At 44.0% G+C, this 17,469-nt stretch overlaps 2 protein-coding genes across 2 annotated transcripts in view; one reads left to right on the top strand and one right to left on the bottom strand.

Moving 5' to 3' along the window:
• The window catches only part of UBAC2 (UBA domain containing 2), a 199,669-nt gene that overhangs the window by 65,427 nt on the left and 116,773 nt on the right, over positions 1 to 17,469 (bottom strand). Inside the window, exon 6 of the mRNA XM_068267976.1 lies at positions 9,494 to 9,617. Coding sequence (XP_068124077.1) covers positions 9,494 to 9,617 — 124 coding nt within the window. The remainder of the gene's footprint in view (positions 1 to 9,493; positions 9,618 to 17,469) is intronic.
• GPR183 (G protein-coupled receptor 183) overlaps positions 1 to 17,469 on the top strand; it is a 131,632-nt gene that overhangs the window by 79,739 nt on the left and 34,424 nt on the right. The window lies entirely within an intron of this gene.

Below are 17,469 nucleotides of genomic sequence, written 5' to 3'. Positions count from 1 at the left end.
CGACACAAAGCGGTGCATCAGGAGGAAACCTAGGGACCTGTAAGGTAAAGTCTTTAGATTATAGATTTGTGAAATTGGTCTTTAAATACAAATAATGACATATGCAATCCTTATTTCTAAGTATATGATAAACTAGTAAACAAGGAACCTTGAAAATAGACATGAACGAAAAGGACAAGATTAAATGAAGGGTAAGGATGCATTAGATACCTCACCATTCTCTGCTATCAGTCTCCAAGACTAGTACCCTGCATTGCCCAGCATGTCCACATCCTAGAACGAGTCCATGACTGCTTAACCACTTGCATACTAGTGACTTTTTATTCTTCAAAATGAGGAGTGATCACTGTGATTTGCTCATAGTGATCACAGGGTTAGCAGCCCATGAGATTGGCTCCTGACAGAGATACAGAGCTCTGCTGTCAGCATGACAGCAGAGAGATCGGGCTGCAGCATCGCAGTATTGGTGGAATTATTATTATTTATTATTATTTATTTGTTGTATTTATAAAGCGCCAACATATTACGCAGCGCTGGACATTAATTTAGGTTACAGACAATATTTAGGGGTGACAAACAGCAATATGACAATACAGGAATACAAGAAAACCAGATCACACAGCACAGTATGAGTACAAGGTAATGCTTAGTCAGTCACTGGATGGGAGCATGGAGTTAGGCAAGTTAGGTTCACTCAAATGCATAGCATGGGTGCACAATAATAGAGGTGCATGATCAGGCAGGACACAAAAGGAGTGAGGACCCTGCCCAAAGGCTTACAATCTAGAGGGAGAGGTAGGGACACGAGAGGTAGGGGACCAGAGTTCGGCTGTGGGTTTAGAGCAATTGTGAGGGGTGGTAGGCAAGAGTGAAAAGGTGAGTTTTGAGGGCCTTCTTGAAGGTGTTGAAGGAGGGGGCTGCCCTAATGGGTGGAGGTAGGGAGTTCCAAAGTGTCGGAGCGGCTCTTGAGAAGTCTTGGAGGCGTGCATGGGATTGGGTGATGCGGGGGACGGTCAGGCGAAGTTCATTGGAGGAGCGGAGTGAGCGGCTTGGTGTGTATCTCTGAGTAAGATCAGAAATGTAGGTTGGACAGGTTTTGTGGATGGATTTGTAGGTCAGACACAATATCTTGAATCTGATTCTGGACTGGATAGGAAGCCAGTGGAGGGATTCACGGAGGGGAGCTGCCCTGGTGGAGCGATGGGAGGAGTGGATAATTCTGGCAGCCGCATTCATGATGGACTGCAGTGGGGCTATTCGGGTCTTAGGGAGTCCAGACAGAAGGGCATTGCAGTAGTCGAGGCGGGAAATTATGAGGGCATGGATGAGGAGTTTGGTGGTGGCAGGGGTCAGGAAAGGGCGAATCTTACAGATGTTACGAAGGTGGAAGTTGCAGGACTTTGTGAGGTTTTGGATGTGGGGAGTGAAGGAGAGTGCGGAGTCCAGGGTGACACCCAGACAGCGGGCTTGAGAGGTAGGGTGAATAGTAGTGTGGTTAACAGTGACCTGCACATCTGGGAGGTCCAGGGATGACCGGGGTGGGAAGATCATAAATTCCGTTTTGTCTAGATTTAGTTTTAGGAACCTAGCGGACATCCAGGAGGAGATGGCAGATAGGCAGGAGGAGACCTTGTCCATGGTAGTGGTGGATATGTCAGGGGTGTGGAGATAGATTTGGGTGTCATCTGCATACAGATGATAGTTAAAACCCATGGAGGAGATAACCTTGCCAATGGAGGATGTGTATAGGGAGAACAGTAGGGGGCCAAGGACCGAGCCTTGGGGGACTCCCACTGAGAGGTGGTTGGGGGTGGACGAGGACTCATTGAAGGAGGTCGTGAAGGAGCGGTTGGAGAGGTAGGATGAAAGCCAGGTCAGGGCGAGATCGTGAATGCCCATGGATTGGAGGGACTGGAGGAGTAGGGGATGATCTACTGTATCAAAAGCTGCTGAAAGGTCAAGGAGGAGGAGAATGGTGTATTTACCTTCAGCTTTAGCTAAGGCAAGGTCATTGACCACTTTGGTGAGAGCCGTTTCGGTTGAGTGGGCAGGCCGAAATCCAGATTGCAGTGGGTCTAGTAGTGAGTTGGCATTGAGGTACTGGGTCAGGCGTTTGTGAACCAGACGCTCAAGGAGTTTTGAGGCGAAGGGGAGGAGGGAGATCGGGCGGTAGTTGGAGGGTAGCGAGGGGTCGAGGGAGGGTTTCTTGAGCAGAGGCAGTACAGTGGCCTGCTTGAAGTCTGAGGGGAAGGTGCCTGTGGATAGGGAGAGGTTAAACATGGTAGTGAGGACTGGGGCCAGATCCGTGATGTGAGGCTGAAGTAGATCAGAAGGGATAGGGTCAAGGGGGGAGGTAGTGGTATGGGAATGAGGGGAATGGCAGGTGTGCACAAACGCAAAAGTTGAAATCTACGTCCTAGCAGGCTTAAAGTGAGAATTGAGCGGAAAAAAAAAAAACTTGATATAATGAAATGTGTAGAACGGATAATTAATAGAACATCAGTAGCAAAGAAAATGGTCTCTTATATTTATTTTCAGATATATAGCTTTTTTTTTATAACATTGCATAATTCTGTCATTTTTGCAATTCACAAACCATACCATGCTCTGTTTTTTAGTTTAGTTTAATATACAGAGCTAACAACCTTTGAACTTCCCTGCAGTAAAATCTTATCTGAAGCTGTTTTTCACGGTTTCTTTGATACTTAAGGCCTCTTTCACACCAAGACGTTGCGTTTTAGAGGACGTTAAGGTCGCATAACGTGCCCCTAACGCAATGCATGGTGGTGTTGAAGTTGGACGTCAGATTGAGCCGCGTTATGAGGCTCTTGGTGCTATCCTGGGAAGTCTGGATCTTTTCAATGATTCGGATGATTCGAATCAGATCACTGAAAAGATTCGGATCTTTGAAACAAATCTTTGAATCATTTTACTAGGGAAGCAGGGGTGCAGCAGAGTGAGAGGTGCAGGAGAATGAAGGCACATTGAGGGTGCTAATGGGGAAGGGAGAGATGCAGCAGGAAGATTGTGCTTGTGCACAGAAGCTGCAGTTCCTGTTTCTTCCAGACATCCACTGTGAACCGAATCCTTAATTGTGATGATCCGGATGATTCGACTCACAAAAAAGATCCGGATCAAAGATCCGAATCGTTCATGATCTGGACAACACTACAGTGCAGTGAATATTAATTAGCCATGTGGCTAGGAACAATAGCGGACTCTCCCCTTACTGAGCATGTGCAAACAGTCTAACGCAGCTAAAACCACATATAACGCACAGCATGCTGCACTTTCATTGAACATCCAGCGTTACACTGTAACGCAACATGGGCACTGTGAACAGCCCATTGATTTTTCATTACTGTGAGTTGGGCTGCGTTACATGCTGCTCTAACGTGCGCCTGTAACGTCCCAATGTGAAAGCAGCCTAAATGTGCTTCAGAAAATAGCAATGTAGCCGACCAACTTGATCAAAGAGCTCAGAGCTCTTTGCATAGATAACTGAAGTTTTTTTTAACTCTTCCTGTACTGGAAACAAAAAATGAGAATTTTTTTAGCTTCTAATTTTAGCTTCTATTTCTTAGTTATACCACATATACAACTCATTATATCACACATACAACTCATTATATCATAAGGTCTTTTTTGCTTCGGTGTCACCCTAAGAGGATATAAATAGGGCATACATTTCAACTGCGGGGATCCAGGAAGTGGTTGACAGGCTGTACAGACATCAATTTTTCAATTCAAAACCATTGCATAACATGACTGATTGGGATTTTGACAGATTTTTACAAAAAAAAAGGATCAAAATCATTGATTGGATGAAAAAACATTTGATTCAAAATAAAATGCACTTTACATTATTTTTTTCTTATGTTGCTGTAACTTAGGGATAGAAATAGACGAGCAGGGAGGCTGGACCATCAAGAGTTGCATGGAACTTATCAGTAAACAAGACTGTTTGAAAGTCTTCTTGTAGTTCTGGGCCCATTGCAGCAGTTTCTGTTTATGAGCTTAGGTAAGGGGTGGTTGAATCGATGGTTTATGCACTGAAATCCTCTGAACAATCCTGCTCTTGGATGTTCACAGGACTTCAGAGGCACCAGCAGCTTCAAATCTGTGTTTTCTGCTTTGTAATGGCATTTTAGCAACTGTTCTCTTAATCTGATGTATCTTTTTGGAAGAACCCTTCCTCATTTTGCTTTTAACTGCACAAACTCATGTGCTCGGAGTCAGCCACAAATCTTTTAACAGTACAATGATCATGCTTAAGAGAGATCGTTTTTCTTTCTCATATTCCTTGAAAATGGTTTTCTGCTAAATAATGTGGAACGCCCTTTTTTAGTAGTTTTTCCTTTAACCACCCTGGCGTTCTGATTAAATCGCCAGGGTGGCTGCGGGAGGGTTTTTTTTAGATAAAAAAAAAACTATTTCATGCAGCCAACTGAAAGTTGGCTGCATGAAAGCCCACTAGAGGGCGCTCCGGAGGCGATCTTCCGATCGCCTCCGGCGGCAAGAGATAACACGGAAGGCCGCAATGAGCGGCCCTCCGTGTTTCGCTTCCCATCGTCGCCATGGCGACGAGCGGAGTGACGTCATTGACGTCAGCCGACGTCTTGACGTCAGCCGCCTCCGATCCAGCCCTTAGCGCTGGCCGGAACTGTTTGTTCCGGCTACGCTGGGCTCGGGCGGCTGGGGGGACCCTCTTTCGCCGCTGCACGCGGCGGATCGCCGCGCTGCAGCGGCGATCAGGCAGCACACGCGGCTGGCAAAGTGCCGGCTGCGTGTGCTGCTTTTTATTTGGTGCAAATCGGCCCAGCAGGGCCTGAGCTGCAGCCTCTGGCGGTGTTGGACGAGCTGAGCTCGTCCAGACCGCTCAGCAGGTTAATTGGGCTCACCTGGCAAACTAGTTATCAGAGGTGTTCGAGATTGATTTCAGTGATCAAAAGAGCCCTGAGACACAACAAACCCTAACAAACATAACTGGAAAAGCAGTGTTAGCTATAACCACTTGCCAGAGAGGGATCGGAGCCTGACTCCACAGACAGCGCTGGAGAAGGTCCTGAAGCATCCTCCATGTTTCCAACAACAGAATGAAACATGGCCCAAGAAAAAGCAATCTGTTTTAAATGTCACTGATTACATCAATGACCTTAAAGCGGATCTGAGATGAAAAACTAACTATAACAAGTAACTTGTCTACATATCTTATATAAAGTTTAGATGGTCTACACAGCAAAGCTAGCTGCAAACAGTTTTAATAGAATATGATTATTTATTCCTGTGATACAATGACAGCAGACATGTTGTTTGTAAACATTACATAGAGGCAGGCTTATCTGTATCTTGAGTACTCAGCCTAATCCCCTCTCCTCCACCCTCCTTCCCTCTGCCTCTGAAATCAATGGCTAGTAACACCTCCCCCTTCTCCTGCCCAGACTGAGCTCCCATGAGCCCTTGCTACTGCTAAGGCTCTCTGAACCTGTGGGCGAGGCTTATTTAGTTTATAAGGAATCAGAGTATTAAAACAAAAACAAAAAAGTATTTGGCTTGAGGAATGCCCTATAAACAATAGTAAAGGAACACAATTATGCAATGTGTAAAAGTTCACCTCGGATCCACTTTAATGTTGCTCAGCTGTGTTCACCGCCGCAGCCCCTGCCGCTAATGATATGCGCTGAACCTCCTGTTGGTCACATGGGACGCCGGCCCGTGACCACTTCTGGTTTAAAAGCCGGAACTTCCGGTGCGTGCATGCACGTTTAGATCTGCCGCCCTGCACGGAGAAGCCTCCTCAATGCTGCAGGACTCCAATCCGTTACCCTAAGGGCCTGTTTCCACCATCGCGAATTCGCATGCGTTTGCCGCATGCAAATTCGCATAGCCAATACAAGTGGATGGGACTGTTTCCACTTGTCAGGATTTCTGAGCGTTTTCATCCGCGTGAAAAATCTGCATGGCAGAACCATCAGAATTCGCATACTGCATACCGCTATGCGGGTGTATGTAAATTTTCAAATCAATGGAAAAGCACACAGGCACTGACATGGTTAAATTCGCATACAGCGTCATTCATGCGAATTCGCATGAAAATTCTCATACACCCGCATGCAAAATTCGCATCTGCATGCGAATTTTTACCGCGGCGATTCGCACCGCACAAGTGGAAACGAGCCCTTAACGGTCCGCTCTGGAGTCCTGGAACACAAGCCCCTGCCGCCTGACATGGATGGCCCCGGTGGAGACTTCTCCCACGCTCCTTGTCCGTGGACTGGAAAACAAAACTGAGGTAACAATGTAAGGCCCTTCCTTATATGGAGCTGCCCATTTGCTATGCAGATTTGTATTTTGCAGCTTCCTGTCCATTTGAAGGGAGGGAGACATGTCTCAGTCTGGGGTGCTGTCTGAATAGACGTACTGGGAAATCTAATATTTGTGACACTAAAATAGAATTTGCATAAAAATTTGGAACAGGGTGTATATGTATGAGCTTACATGTATTTTAAATCTTACAAACTTCTGCGATATTGGCCCTTTAAACTATACATTTAATGTGGTTAATTATTTGCAGCGTCATCATTCAATAAAACAGCTGGGTTTGACCCAAAACCACTACAGTCAATCTTAACATGTTGGGTTTGAAATCACCATTTCATTGAATTGAAAGAGCGATTAACCACTTGAGGACTGCAGTGTTAAACCCCCCTAAAGACCAGCCTATATTTTACTTAATTGGCCACTGCAGCTTAAAGGCCAAGCTGCAGGGCCGCACAACACAGCACACAAGTGATTCCCCCCCTTTTCCCCCCACCAACAGAGCTCTCTGTTGGTGGGGTCTGATGCCCCCCCCCCCCCCCCCGCCATGTTTATTTATTATTATAAATAGTCATTGTTTTATTTTTGTAATAAAAGCGTGTGGTTTTTTTTTTTTATACTGCTCTCTCCCCCCGCCAGCCAATCAGCGTGATCAGCTGTCATAGGCTTCAGCCTATGACAGCCGATCACTATTCAGCCTATAGAGTGGACAGCCGTGTCACACGGCTGTCCCCAGAACAGCGCTGCTGCAGATTGCAGCGCTGTACACAGTAAATACAGAATTGCCGCTCAGAGACTGAAGGAGGGTCGTCGCTCCGCCCCTCAAGCAGGAGATGCTCCCGCAGCCTGCACGCGACCTCCTGCAGTAGCCGGCCCCAGGACCTGACGCTGCCGCCGCGGCCCGGCCCTTTGGCATGACGCGGTCGTTAGGTAGTTAAGCTAATGCATCTGAAAAGATCTTCTGTTCTCAGGTCCGTAGAAGTTTTGCTTTAATATATATAATTTTGCCATTATGTACCCATACAGTATGTACAGTACGTCTTCTTGAAACCAAAGGTGTTAATACACAGGAAAGCCTACTATACACAGAGAGCTAATATATCAGTTCAACTCATCCAGCAAACAATTTATAAGAGCATAAGAATAAATTAGAATGTGGATACAGTAATACAGTTTTAGCATGAATATAAAGACACGTGAACATTTCAGGAACTGGATATAGGTTTGGTTACACTGTGATGAAAGATATATGGAAGCTTCCTTGGGCTTTACAGGTTGTTAATTTTTCGCTTATTCTACACATTCTTTACATCTACACAACTTAGTGGCAATCTTACATGAAACATGCATGGAGCAAGTGGAGTCTGCAAATGCTGAGCTTTATGTCAGTGACTTAGTATGACAGCCAGTCACTGTGAAGGTGGCCACAGATGATACAATAAAATTATCCGATTTTACAGCAATTTGATAAATATAATCGATCTCCCCCAAAAAGACGAAAGCTTTTTTTCCATTCGACTGAAAAATCTGATCGGATTTCCCTTTTTTTTCGATTTTTATCGATCCAGAATGCTGGACATTTTTCTTCAATTTTTCTAAAGATTATATGGTGTGTGTTGAATTGTCAATTTATTAATATACACACCCTAGCAATTTCCAATCATTTTTATCATAATTGGGGAAACACTGAACATAGGTGTGTAATAAATTGGTCATATTTTTGAAATGTTACAATCAGTCAGAAAAATGTATTGCAATTCTTAATTTGAACAGATATTTAAAAAATTGTATGGTGTGTGGCCACATTAAAAAAAAGTCAGCAATAGGAGCTTCCATCACAAGTTCCTTTCAAGAGAGTGTCGTGATTGATAGAAACATTTCCCACCAAAAACGTTATTTTCTGCCTTAGGAGTTGATGACTGAGCTTGTGGTAATATTGCCATGTACAGACATCGCACAGCAATATTACCCTTACTAATGTACCGCAGGTTACACTATAAGCACAACTGGTGGCATATCGACTAGCGCAACTGTTGCTATGGTAACAAGTGTTACTAGAAATAGTTACCAATAGTAATGTGCGTTACCTTCGCAACAGCCATGCTAGTCAAGTACCGCTGGTCACGCTAACATGGCAACTTGCAGTACACAGTGCTGGAGACAATGTTGCCACAAGTTCTTCTTACCCAGTTTTAGGACTTGTATTCACAAACTTTCATGCATATAACATAGGTGTCAAATACTGGCTTTCTCTCTAAAATGCAATACAGTAGAAAGTCCTGAGCCAGCCCTAGACTGAAAGGACAGAAGTAAGTATTGGCATTAACAAGGTAATCCCCGTAACCTGGTGGACCATAACTTAAACATGGAAATCTTATTCATCAAGCGTTCCTCCCCTGGGAGACCAACTGATCACCTGCAGATTCCGTGGGAAGAGATATCCCCTCACCTGTCCTCAAGATAGCTCTCCAATCCCTCAGGAAGGATTGCCCCAGAAAGATAAGACACAGGAAAATTGGAAAACCCAAACTTCATTTATTAACTGAAAATAAAGTGAAATTTGGATTCCAGGTCCCCCCCCCCCCCCCCTCTTCCTCCCTTGACTAGATAGACCAATCTAAAACGCTGCCGCTCGTGTCGGGTAAAGGACACGTCCTGGTGCAGCTTTTCTACTTACTCATAATGGTTGCTTCTATTTTCTAGCAGTAGTGATATTAGTTAACAGAGCTTAAACTGTCTTTGGTTATGTTTTGTAATATTCTTGGTACTGTATTCTCCATTATTGAGCTACCTTCTTATCCGCTTTCAAAGTTTGATGGTACAGCATGTCAGAAGACTGACATGCCTTGTTGTATGGGATGATTACCCAACATGTAACTCGCTTATAGATCTATAAGACTGTGTTGGTACTGTTGTACTGTGTTGTATTGTTTTGTATTGTTTGACTTAAAAACTCAATAAAAACTATTGAAATTAAACAAGGTAATCCTACTTTGCATAGTGCAGTGAGCCATATCAACTGAGCATAGGTGCATTCCCCACCCAACTTATTGTACATAAGCACTAACATGTTCCAGACCACAACTTCACAGGGAGTAAAGGCATGTTTATAATCTATTACACTGGAAACCAATCTTATAGACGTTATATGTAGGAAAAAAAGTGTACAATTTACCTGTAATCCCACAATATACACTAATGTTTTGTTGGTGATAGGAATCCATCCAAATATATGAGCCAAGGACACTCGTGGCACTGAACAGTAAAATGGCACAAACAATGCAAACAAGGGAGCCAGGCTGTGGAACACAAAATAAACAGATTATTATATATTAACATACCTGACATAATAAACGATACACAGACTTAAACTAAGCTAATGGTATATCCAGAGGGAATTCTGTAATGTTACTAGGCACTTATACCATGCCAGTGTGTATGCGAAAATGACAAATAAATACTGTACTAAAAACTGTGGTGGAGGCGCCCAGTATATCTCTATAGTAGACCTAGAGTTACAGTGGCTTGCAAAAGTATTCGGCCCCCTTGAAGTTTTCCACATTTTGTCACATTACTGCCACAAATATGGATCAATTTTATTGAAATTCCACGTTAAAGACCAATACAAAGTGGTGTGCACGTGAGAAGTGGAACGAAATACATGATTCCAAACATTTGTTACAAATAAATAACTGCAAAGTGGGGTGTGCATAATTATTCAGCCCCCTGAGTCAATACTTTGTAGAACCACCTTTTGCTGTAATTACAGCTGCCAGTCTTTTAGGGTATGTCTCTACCAGCTTTGCACATCTAAAGGCTGAAATCCTTGCCCATTCTTCTTTGCAAAACAGCTCCAGCTCAGTCCGATTAGATGGACAGCATTTGTGAACAGCAGTTTTCAGATCTTGCCACAGATTCTCGATTGGATTTAGATCTGGACTTTGACTGGGACATTCTAACACATGGATATGTTTTGTTTTAAACCATTCCATTCTTGCACTGGCTTTATGTTTAGGGTCGTTGTCCTGCTGAAAGGTGAACCTCCGCCCCAGTCTCAAGTCTTTTGCAGACTCCAAGAGGTTTTCTTCCGAGATTGCCCTGTATTTGGCTCCATCCATCTTCCCATCAACTCTGACCAGCTTTTCTGTCCCTGCTGAAGATAAGCACCCACAGAGCATGATGCTGCCACCACCATATTTGACACTGGGGATGGGGTGTTCAGAGTGATGTGCAGTGTTAGTTTTCCGCCACACATAACGTTTTGCATTTTGGCCCAAAATTTCCATTTTGGTCTCATCTGACCAGAGCACCTTCTTCCACGTTTGCTGTGTCCCTCACATGGCTTGTGGCAAACTGCAAACGGGACTTCTTATGCTTTTCTGTTAAAAATGGCTTTCTTCTTGCCACTCTTCCATAAAAGCCAACTTTGTGCAGTGCACCACTAATAGTTGTCCTATGGACAGATTCCCCCACGTGAGCTGTAGATCTCTGCAGCTCGTCCAAAGTCACCATGGGCTTCTTGACTGCATTTCTGATCAGCGCTATCCTTTTTCGGCCTGTGAGTTTAGGTGGACGGCCTTGTCTTGGTAGGTTTACAGTTGTGCCATACTCCTTCCATTTCTGAATTATCACTTGAACATTGCTCCGTGGGATGTTTAAGGCTTTGGAAAACTTTTTGTAGCCTAATCCTGCTTTAAATTTCTCAAAAACTTCATCCCTGACCTGTCTGGTGTGTTCTTTGAACTTCATGGTGTTGTTGCTCCCAATATTCTCTTTGACAACCTCTGAGGCCGTCACAGAGCAGCAGTATTTGTACTGACATTAGATTACACACAGGTGCACTCTATTTAGTCATTAGCACTCATCAGGCAATGTCTATGGGCAACTGACTGCACTCAGACCAAAGGGGGCTGAATAATTACGCACACCCCAGTTTGCAGTTATTTATTTGTAAAAAAAATGTTTGGAATCATGTATGATTTTCATTCCACTTCTCACGTGTACACCACTTTGTATTAGTCTTTCATGTGGAATTCCAATAAAATTGATTCATGCTTGTGGCAGTAATATGACAAAATGTGGAAAACTTCAAGGGGGCCGAATACTTTTGCAAGCCACTGTAAATGCTGCATATGCCCGTAATAGGTAATTAGAAGCAATAGCTTAACTCTCCAGATGATATGATACCCGCATATTGGAAAAAGATTTTATTCAACACAAACAGGAATGACAACACATTTCATGGGTACTAGCCCGCTTCCTCAGGTCAGTTTAAAGAGTTGGAAGAAAAGGCAGAACCCATCTGCACCCAAGTCTTAACTCAACGAGTCAAAGAATTATCAAGAATATAACAGGCGGGGCTGGACAGAATGAGTCCGCCCTTTGCTTTGCCCCTATTGTTGGCAGGCTACCTCCCGGAACAGCGCGCGCGCATTGGGCATGCGCGGATGCATCACTTCCGGGTGCACGGACCACGTTGAAGCGCAGAAGCCGCGCCCACGGAAGTGGAGCGGGCTGGGCCTCGGCGCCATTTAAGGCGCACGGAGACTGTCTCAGACATACCTACCTGGTGGTCTGTGTCCTGAGTAGCCGAATCATTCGGCGAAACCGGTAGACAAGGTCTGGGCAGCTGGGGGACACATTGCTCCACCTTCCCCAAGGATTTCAACCATCACAGCATCATTGACAAATTACCTAATGGAGGACATCTATGGCGGCTGATATATATACACAGGAGACATAAGCCTGCAATTATACATGTTTTCATCATAATGTTGAGGCTTATCCTTTGCCTCACATTGGGACTATACAACTTTTACTCATATGGAGTCCTACTTTGACCTTGTGGATGCTATAACTTCGCTATGTTACATGGAGAGGCCTACATGACATGTGCTGTCTTATATTGACTGTGGATAGTGAGAAGCATTTATCCCGCTGCAGCATTTATCCTGCTGCAGCATTTAACCATTACATCTGCATACAGTTGCCTGCTTCTGGACAGGAACTTGAGGCCAGCCTTTCGCTGACATCCTGCTATCTTACTTCTTCAATTTATTGCTGCATTGTGTGAATAGTTTACTGCACAACGGTTGCCTGCTTTTGGACAGGAACCTTGATATTATACAATCCTGGAAAATCTGTGCATCTTGCACCTTGCCTGTGAACATCTCTGGAACTCCATGTACCAATCGTTGCCTGCTTGTGGACAGGAACTTTTATACAGCTTTATGCCATCATTACATTTTTCTGCATCCCTGCATTTTTTCATCAAGGACTCTGTTCTCTTACAGCCTTCGCGGGCTGCATTTTTGAATTATTGGTGATTTATATGTGTTTTGCTCTTGCTTTAGGATATGTCATGCTGATATTATATGCTAAGAAGCTATATTGTTGATGCGTTATAACATCTTTTTCCCTCAGCTGCCCAGACACTCAGACCTCCAAATTGTATGTTTTATATACATGTTTTAATACAGACCAATAAATGAATATTTTTTTATATTCTTGATCATTCATTGAGTTAAGACTTGGGTGCAGATGGGTTCTGCCTTTTCTTCTTGCTTTTGTTTAACCCAAGTCACTCTGAGTCATACATTATCTTGTATATCTGTATAGCTAAGAGTGGATTGGTGTTGGATGAATCACATATAGTACTCTAGTTCAAAGAGTTGTACCTAGTTGTGATAGTTCTGCTCCATTAGAGGCACTCACGATCATTGCTAATACCGATACAGGCACAACTCAGCATCAACCGAGCGGGGGCGGTTATTTCTCCTGCAAGCACATATGGTGGTTGCAAGGATTGTAACCTACTTTTGTGAGTATATTGTTATACATTATACCTTGTTCTTATACCTAATGGCACGTCACCATTGGGGTCCTGGGTCTCTACTATTTTCTCTAGGGGGCATTATACCCATCCTAGAGACCCTCGTAATGTATACTGTAGCAACTTTAATGGCAATATGATACATACAATGAGTGGTGTATGAATTCATGCTCTGTTTTCTTTTCATAATTTTGTACTTCTGACCTCATGACGCCTTATCTATTATTACTGTGCGACATTCAAGAAAATCTGTATAATGAAAGCTATGGGGCTGCTATTGCTGATGCCCTTATGTGGTAAATGGTCAAATGGATGTGACTCCTGTACTTTCTGAGTTACAGCCTCGTAATGTATGTGTGTCTGAATTCAGAATAGCTGACCTGCAAGCTTGTTCTGAGATAAAGATTCAACATGTATAAAGACAGACTAGAAAAGCATTTTCTGGAGGTAATCAAAGGGAGCAGCCTTATTTCCTCCACTGTAAATTCCAAACTTAAAAAGAGCCAGAATTACACTTACTATGACTGTCCCCCCTCTTTTTTTACCCAGTAAGGCAAGGCTGACTTCTTCATTATGAAGCAGGAAAGCATAGCGGCAGCCATGGACATATCATGGCTGGCACTGCACTACTCTCTCTTCACCTCTCCTCTCTGAGATAGGCTGGCTCAGTGGCACAGGTAGAAGCAGAGTAGTACCTCTCAGGCTACACTACTATGCCCCTTCCACACACAGTCTAATGCTGGGCATACACGGCTCGTTTTTGAGCCATTTACTGTGGATGGCACGATAAATAATTTCCTACATGTCCGATCTCCCGCTCAATCATTTTGCCGCTCAATTGCTGAATGCAAAAAGATAAGAAAAACGAGCGGAAGATAAGAGAATCGACTGCAGAATTGAGCGGTAAAATGTTCGAACGGGAGAATCGAGCGGCAAAACCGAGCCGTGTATGCCCAGCATTAGTCTATGAAAAGCCAGAAAACTGCCATGGCAGTTTTTCAGAAAGAGGATGTGGCTAAACAAGTTTTTAGCTACTTTTCCTGCTACTCTGTTGTTACTTCTGCTGCTTCTGTGCGGATAGTGTAGGTTTTATTTTTACACCAAAGGTCTGATTGAATAGAGATTTCCTTTAACTATACGGTAGTACTAAACTACTATTTTTTATTTTTTGGGGGGGAGGGGGGGGGGGATTGGATGTTATTTTACTTTTTATGTTTGAATAGTACATAAAACAGCACTAGACTTGAAGGATACCCAAGGTGACACGTGACATGATGAGATAGACATGTGTATGTACAGTGCCTAGCACGCAAGTAACTATACTGTGTTCCTTTTTTTCCTTTCTCTGTCTGAAAGAGTTAAACATCAGGTATGTACTGTAAGTGGCTGGCTCAGTCCTGACTCAGACGGGAAGTGACTACAGTGTGACCCTCACTGATAAGAAATTCTAACTATAAAACACATTCCTAGCAGAAAATGGCTTCTGAGAGCAAGAAAGAGATAAAAAGGAGAATTTCTTATCAGCAAGGGTCAGTCACACTGTAGTTACTTCCTGTCTGAGTCAGGACTGAGTCAGCCACTTACATACCTGATATTTAACTCTTTCAGGCAGAGAAAGAAAAAAAAGGAACACAGCAGTTATTTGTGTGCTAGGCACTGTACATACCCATGTATATCTCATCATGTCACTTTGGGTATCCTTTAAAGAAGCACTGTAATTAAATATACAGCAAAGTCCCCGTTATCCGGAATTCAGGCAACCGGAAGTCTCAACTAACCGTCATGCCTGAGGGGATAATGATGATTACTGCATGGGGGTGTTTGTGTGGGTTTTAAAGGCATTTTAAATACTTACCGGGCCTCCAGCGATGCTTGGAAATCTTCCCGTGCCTCCCTGTGGGCTCCTAGCGGCTTTCCAGCGAAGAGGTATGGGGAGACTGCCAGATATCGCTGGAGGCTCGGAGAGTATTTGCAGGGAAAGGTTTGTGTTTTTTTAGCTGTTTGCTCAAGCAACTGGCAGGCACATGTATCCGGCATCAGGCGATCCCCGCTGGTGCCGGATACTGGGGACTTAGCTCTAGTACAGCGATGGCGAACCTATGGCATGTGTGCCAGACCCAGCACGCATAGCCTCATCTGCAGGCACGCCATCACTGCTCATCTGGCCACCGTATGATTGCATTGAACTAGCCAAGGCGTCTGATAGACGCCGCGCCAGTTCATAGCCCGCAGCCCCGCTCCAGCCTGCATAGTCTTCCGGCAGGCAGAGCAGGGCTACGGGAAGATGGCGTCCGAAGCCCTGTACTGGAGACTATTTGTGTCTCCAGTACAGGGCTTCGGGCGCCATCTTCCCGTAGCCCTGCTATTGCATTCAGCGTGGAAGATATGCAGGAGCAAGATCTCCGGGGAGCTGCACGCCAGAGGCCGACCGGGAGAGGAGACTTCTGTCAGGTGAGTAAAATTTTTTTTTTTTTGCAGGTGAAATGTTGCCCTCATTGCGTTTATTTTCTGGTGAAAAGCTGCCCTCATTGCATTTATTTTCTGGTGAAATGCTGCCCTCATTGCGTTTATTTTCTGGTGAAATGTTGCCCTGGTGTTTATTTTCTGGTGAAAAGCTGCCCTCATTGCATTTATTTTCTGGTGAAATGCTGCTCTCATTGCGTTTATTTTCTGGTGTAAAGCTGCCCTCATTGCGTTTATTTTCTGCTGAAAAGCTACCCTCATTGCGTTATTTTCTGCTGAAATGCTGCCCACATTGCGTTTATTTTCTGGTGTCTGGGGTAACTGTTGCTGCATTTATTATTTAATGGTCATAGTTGGCTATGTTTGCTGCTTTGGGGTTACGGTATACTAATAAATAGCATCACACAGTTTCTGCACACTCCATGATGCGAATCCTCGCTTCACCACATCATGGCGGAAACACTGCTTTCTTATGCCTCGCTGTTACATCATTACGTTAGCTCCGCCCATACAATGTCATGGCCATGCTCATGTTTTCGGGCGAACCCCCCCCCCCCCCCCTTGTTTGCATCCTTTTATTCCAATTAATCAATCAGCCACAAGTTAGCCCAGAACCATCTGCTGCACAGGTATGCAAATCACACATATACAGTTAGGTCCATGAATATCTGCACAGAACAGCTTTTTGTTCTAGTTTTGGTTCTGTAGATTACCACAATGAATTTTAAATGTTCCTCCTTTCTAATGCTCTGCCAGGCCTTTACTACAGTGGCTTTCAGATGGAAGCATGAACCCATTTTTAACCCAGAAACAGCGGCAGAGGCGCCTGACCTGGGCTACAGAGAAGCAGCACTGGACTGTTGCTCAGTGGTCCAAAGTACTTTTATCAGATGAAAGCAACTTTTACATGTCATTTGGAAATCAAGGTGCCAGAGTCTGGAGGAAGACTGGGGAGAGGGAAAAGCCAAAATGTCTGAAGTCCAGTGTCAAGTACCCACAGTCAGTGATGGTCTGGGGTGCCATGTCAGCTGCTGGTGTTAGTCCACTGTGTTTTATCAAGGGCAGGGTCAATGCAGCTAGCCATCAGAAGATTGTGGAACACTTCATGCTTCTATCTGCTGAAAAGCTTTATGGAGATGAAGATTTCATTTTTCAGCACGACCTAGCACCTGCTCACAGTGCCAAAACCACTGGTAAATGGTTTACTGACCATGGTATTACTGTGCTCAATTGGCCTGCCAACTCTCCTGACCTGAACCCCATAGAGAATCTGTGGGATATTGTGAAGAGAAAGTTGAGAGACGCAAGACCCAACACTCTGGATGAGCTTAAGACCGCTATCGAAGCATCCTGGGCCTCCATAACACCTGAGCAGTGCCACAGGCTGATTGCCTCCATGCCACGCCGCATTGAAACAGTCATTTCTGCAAAAGGATTTCCAACCAAGTATTGAGTGCATAACTGAACATAATTATTTGAAGGTTGATTTTTTTTGTTTTAAAAAAACTTTTCTTTTATTGGTCGGATGAAATATGCTAATATTTTGAGATAGGAAATTTGGGTTTTCATGAGCTGTATGCCAAAATCATCAATATTAAAACAATAAAAGGCTTGAACTACTTCAGTTGTGTGTAATGAATCTAAAATATATGAAAGTCTAATGTTTATCAGTACATTACAGAAAATAATGAACTTTATCACAATATGCTAACTTTTTGAGAAGATCCTGTACTCTTGAGGCTTATGAGTGGCTTACACCGTACAGAGCACCCTCTGTATTTACTTTCATGTAGTTTTCTCTTTATGGTAGACTTGGATATTGAGATGCCTATCCCTGGAGAGGAGAGTGTTGTTCA

This window comes from Hyperolius riggenbachi, chromosome 2 (assembly GCF_040937935.1).
Source record: "Hyperolius riggenbachi isolate aHypRig1 chromosome 2, aHypRig1.pri, whole genome shotgun sequence".
Classification (NCBI taxonomy): domain Eukaryota; kingdom Metazoa; phylum Chordata; class Amphibia; order Anura; family Hyperoliidae; genus Hyperolius; species Hyperolius riggenbachi.
Note: the sequence above shows the minus strand (reverse complement) of the source record. Positions and strands in the feature narration are given on the sequence as shown.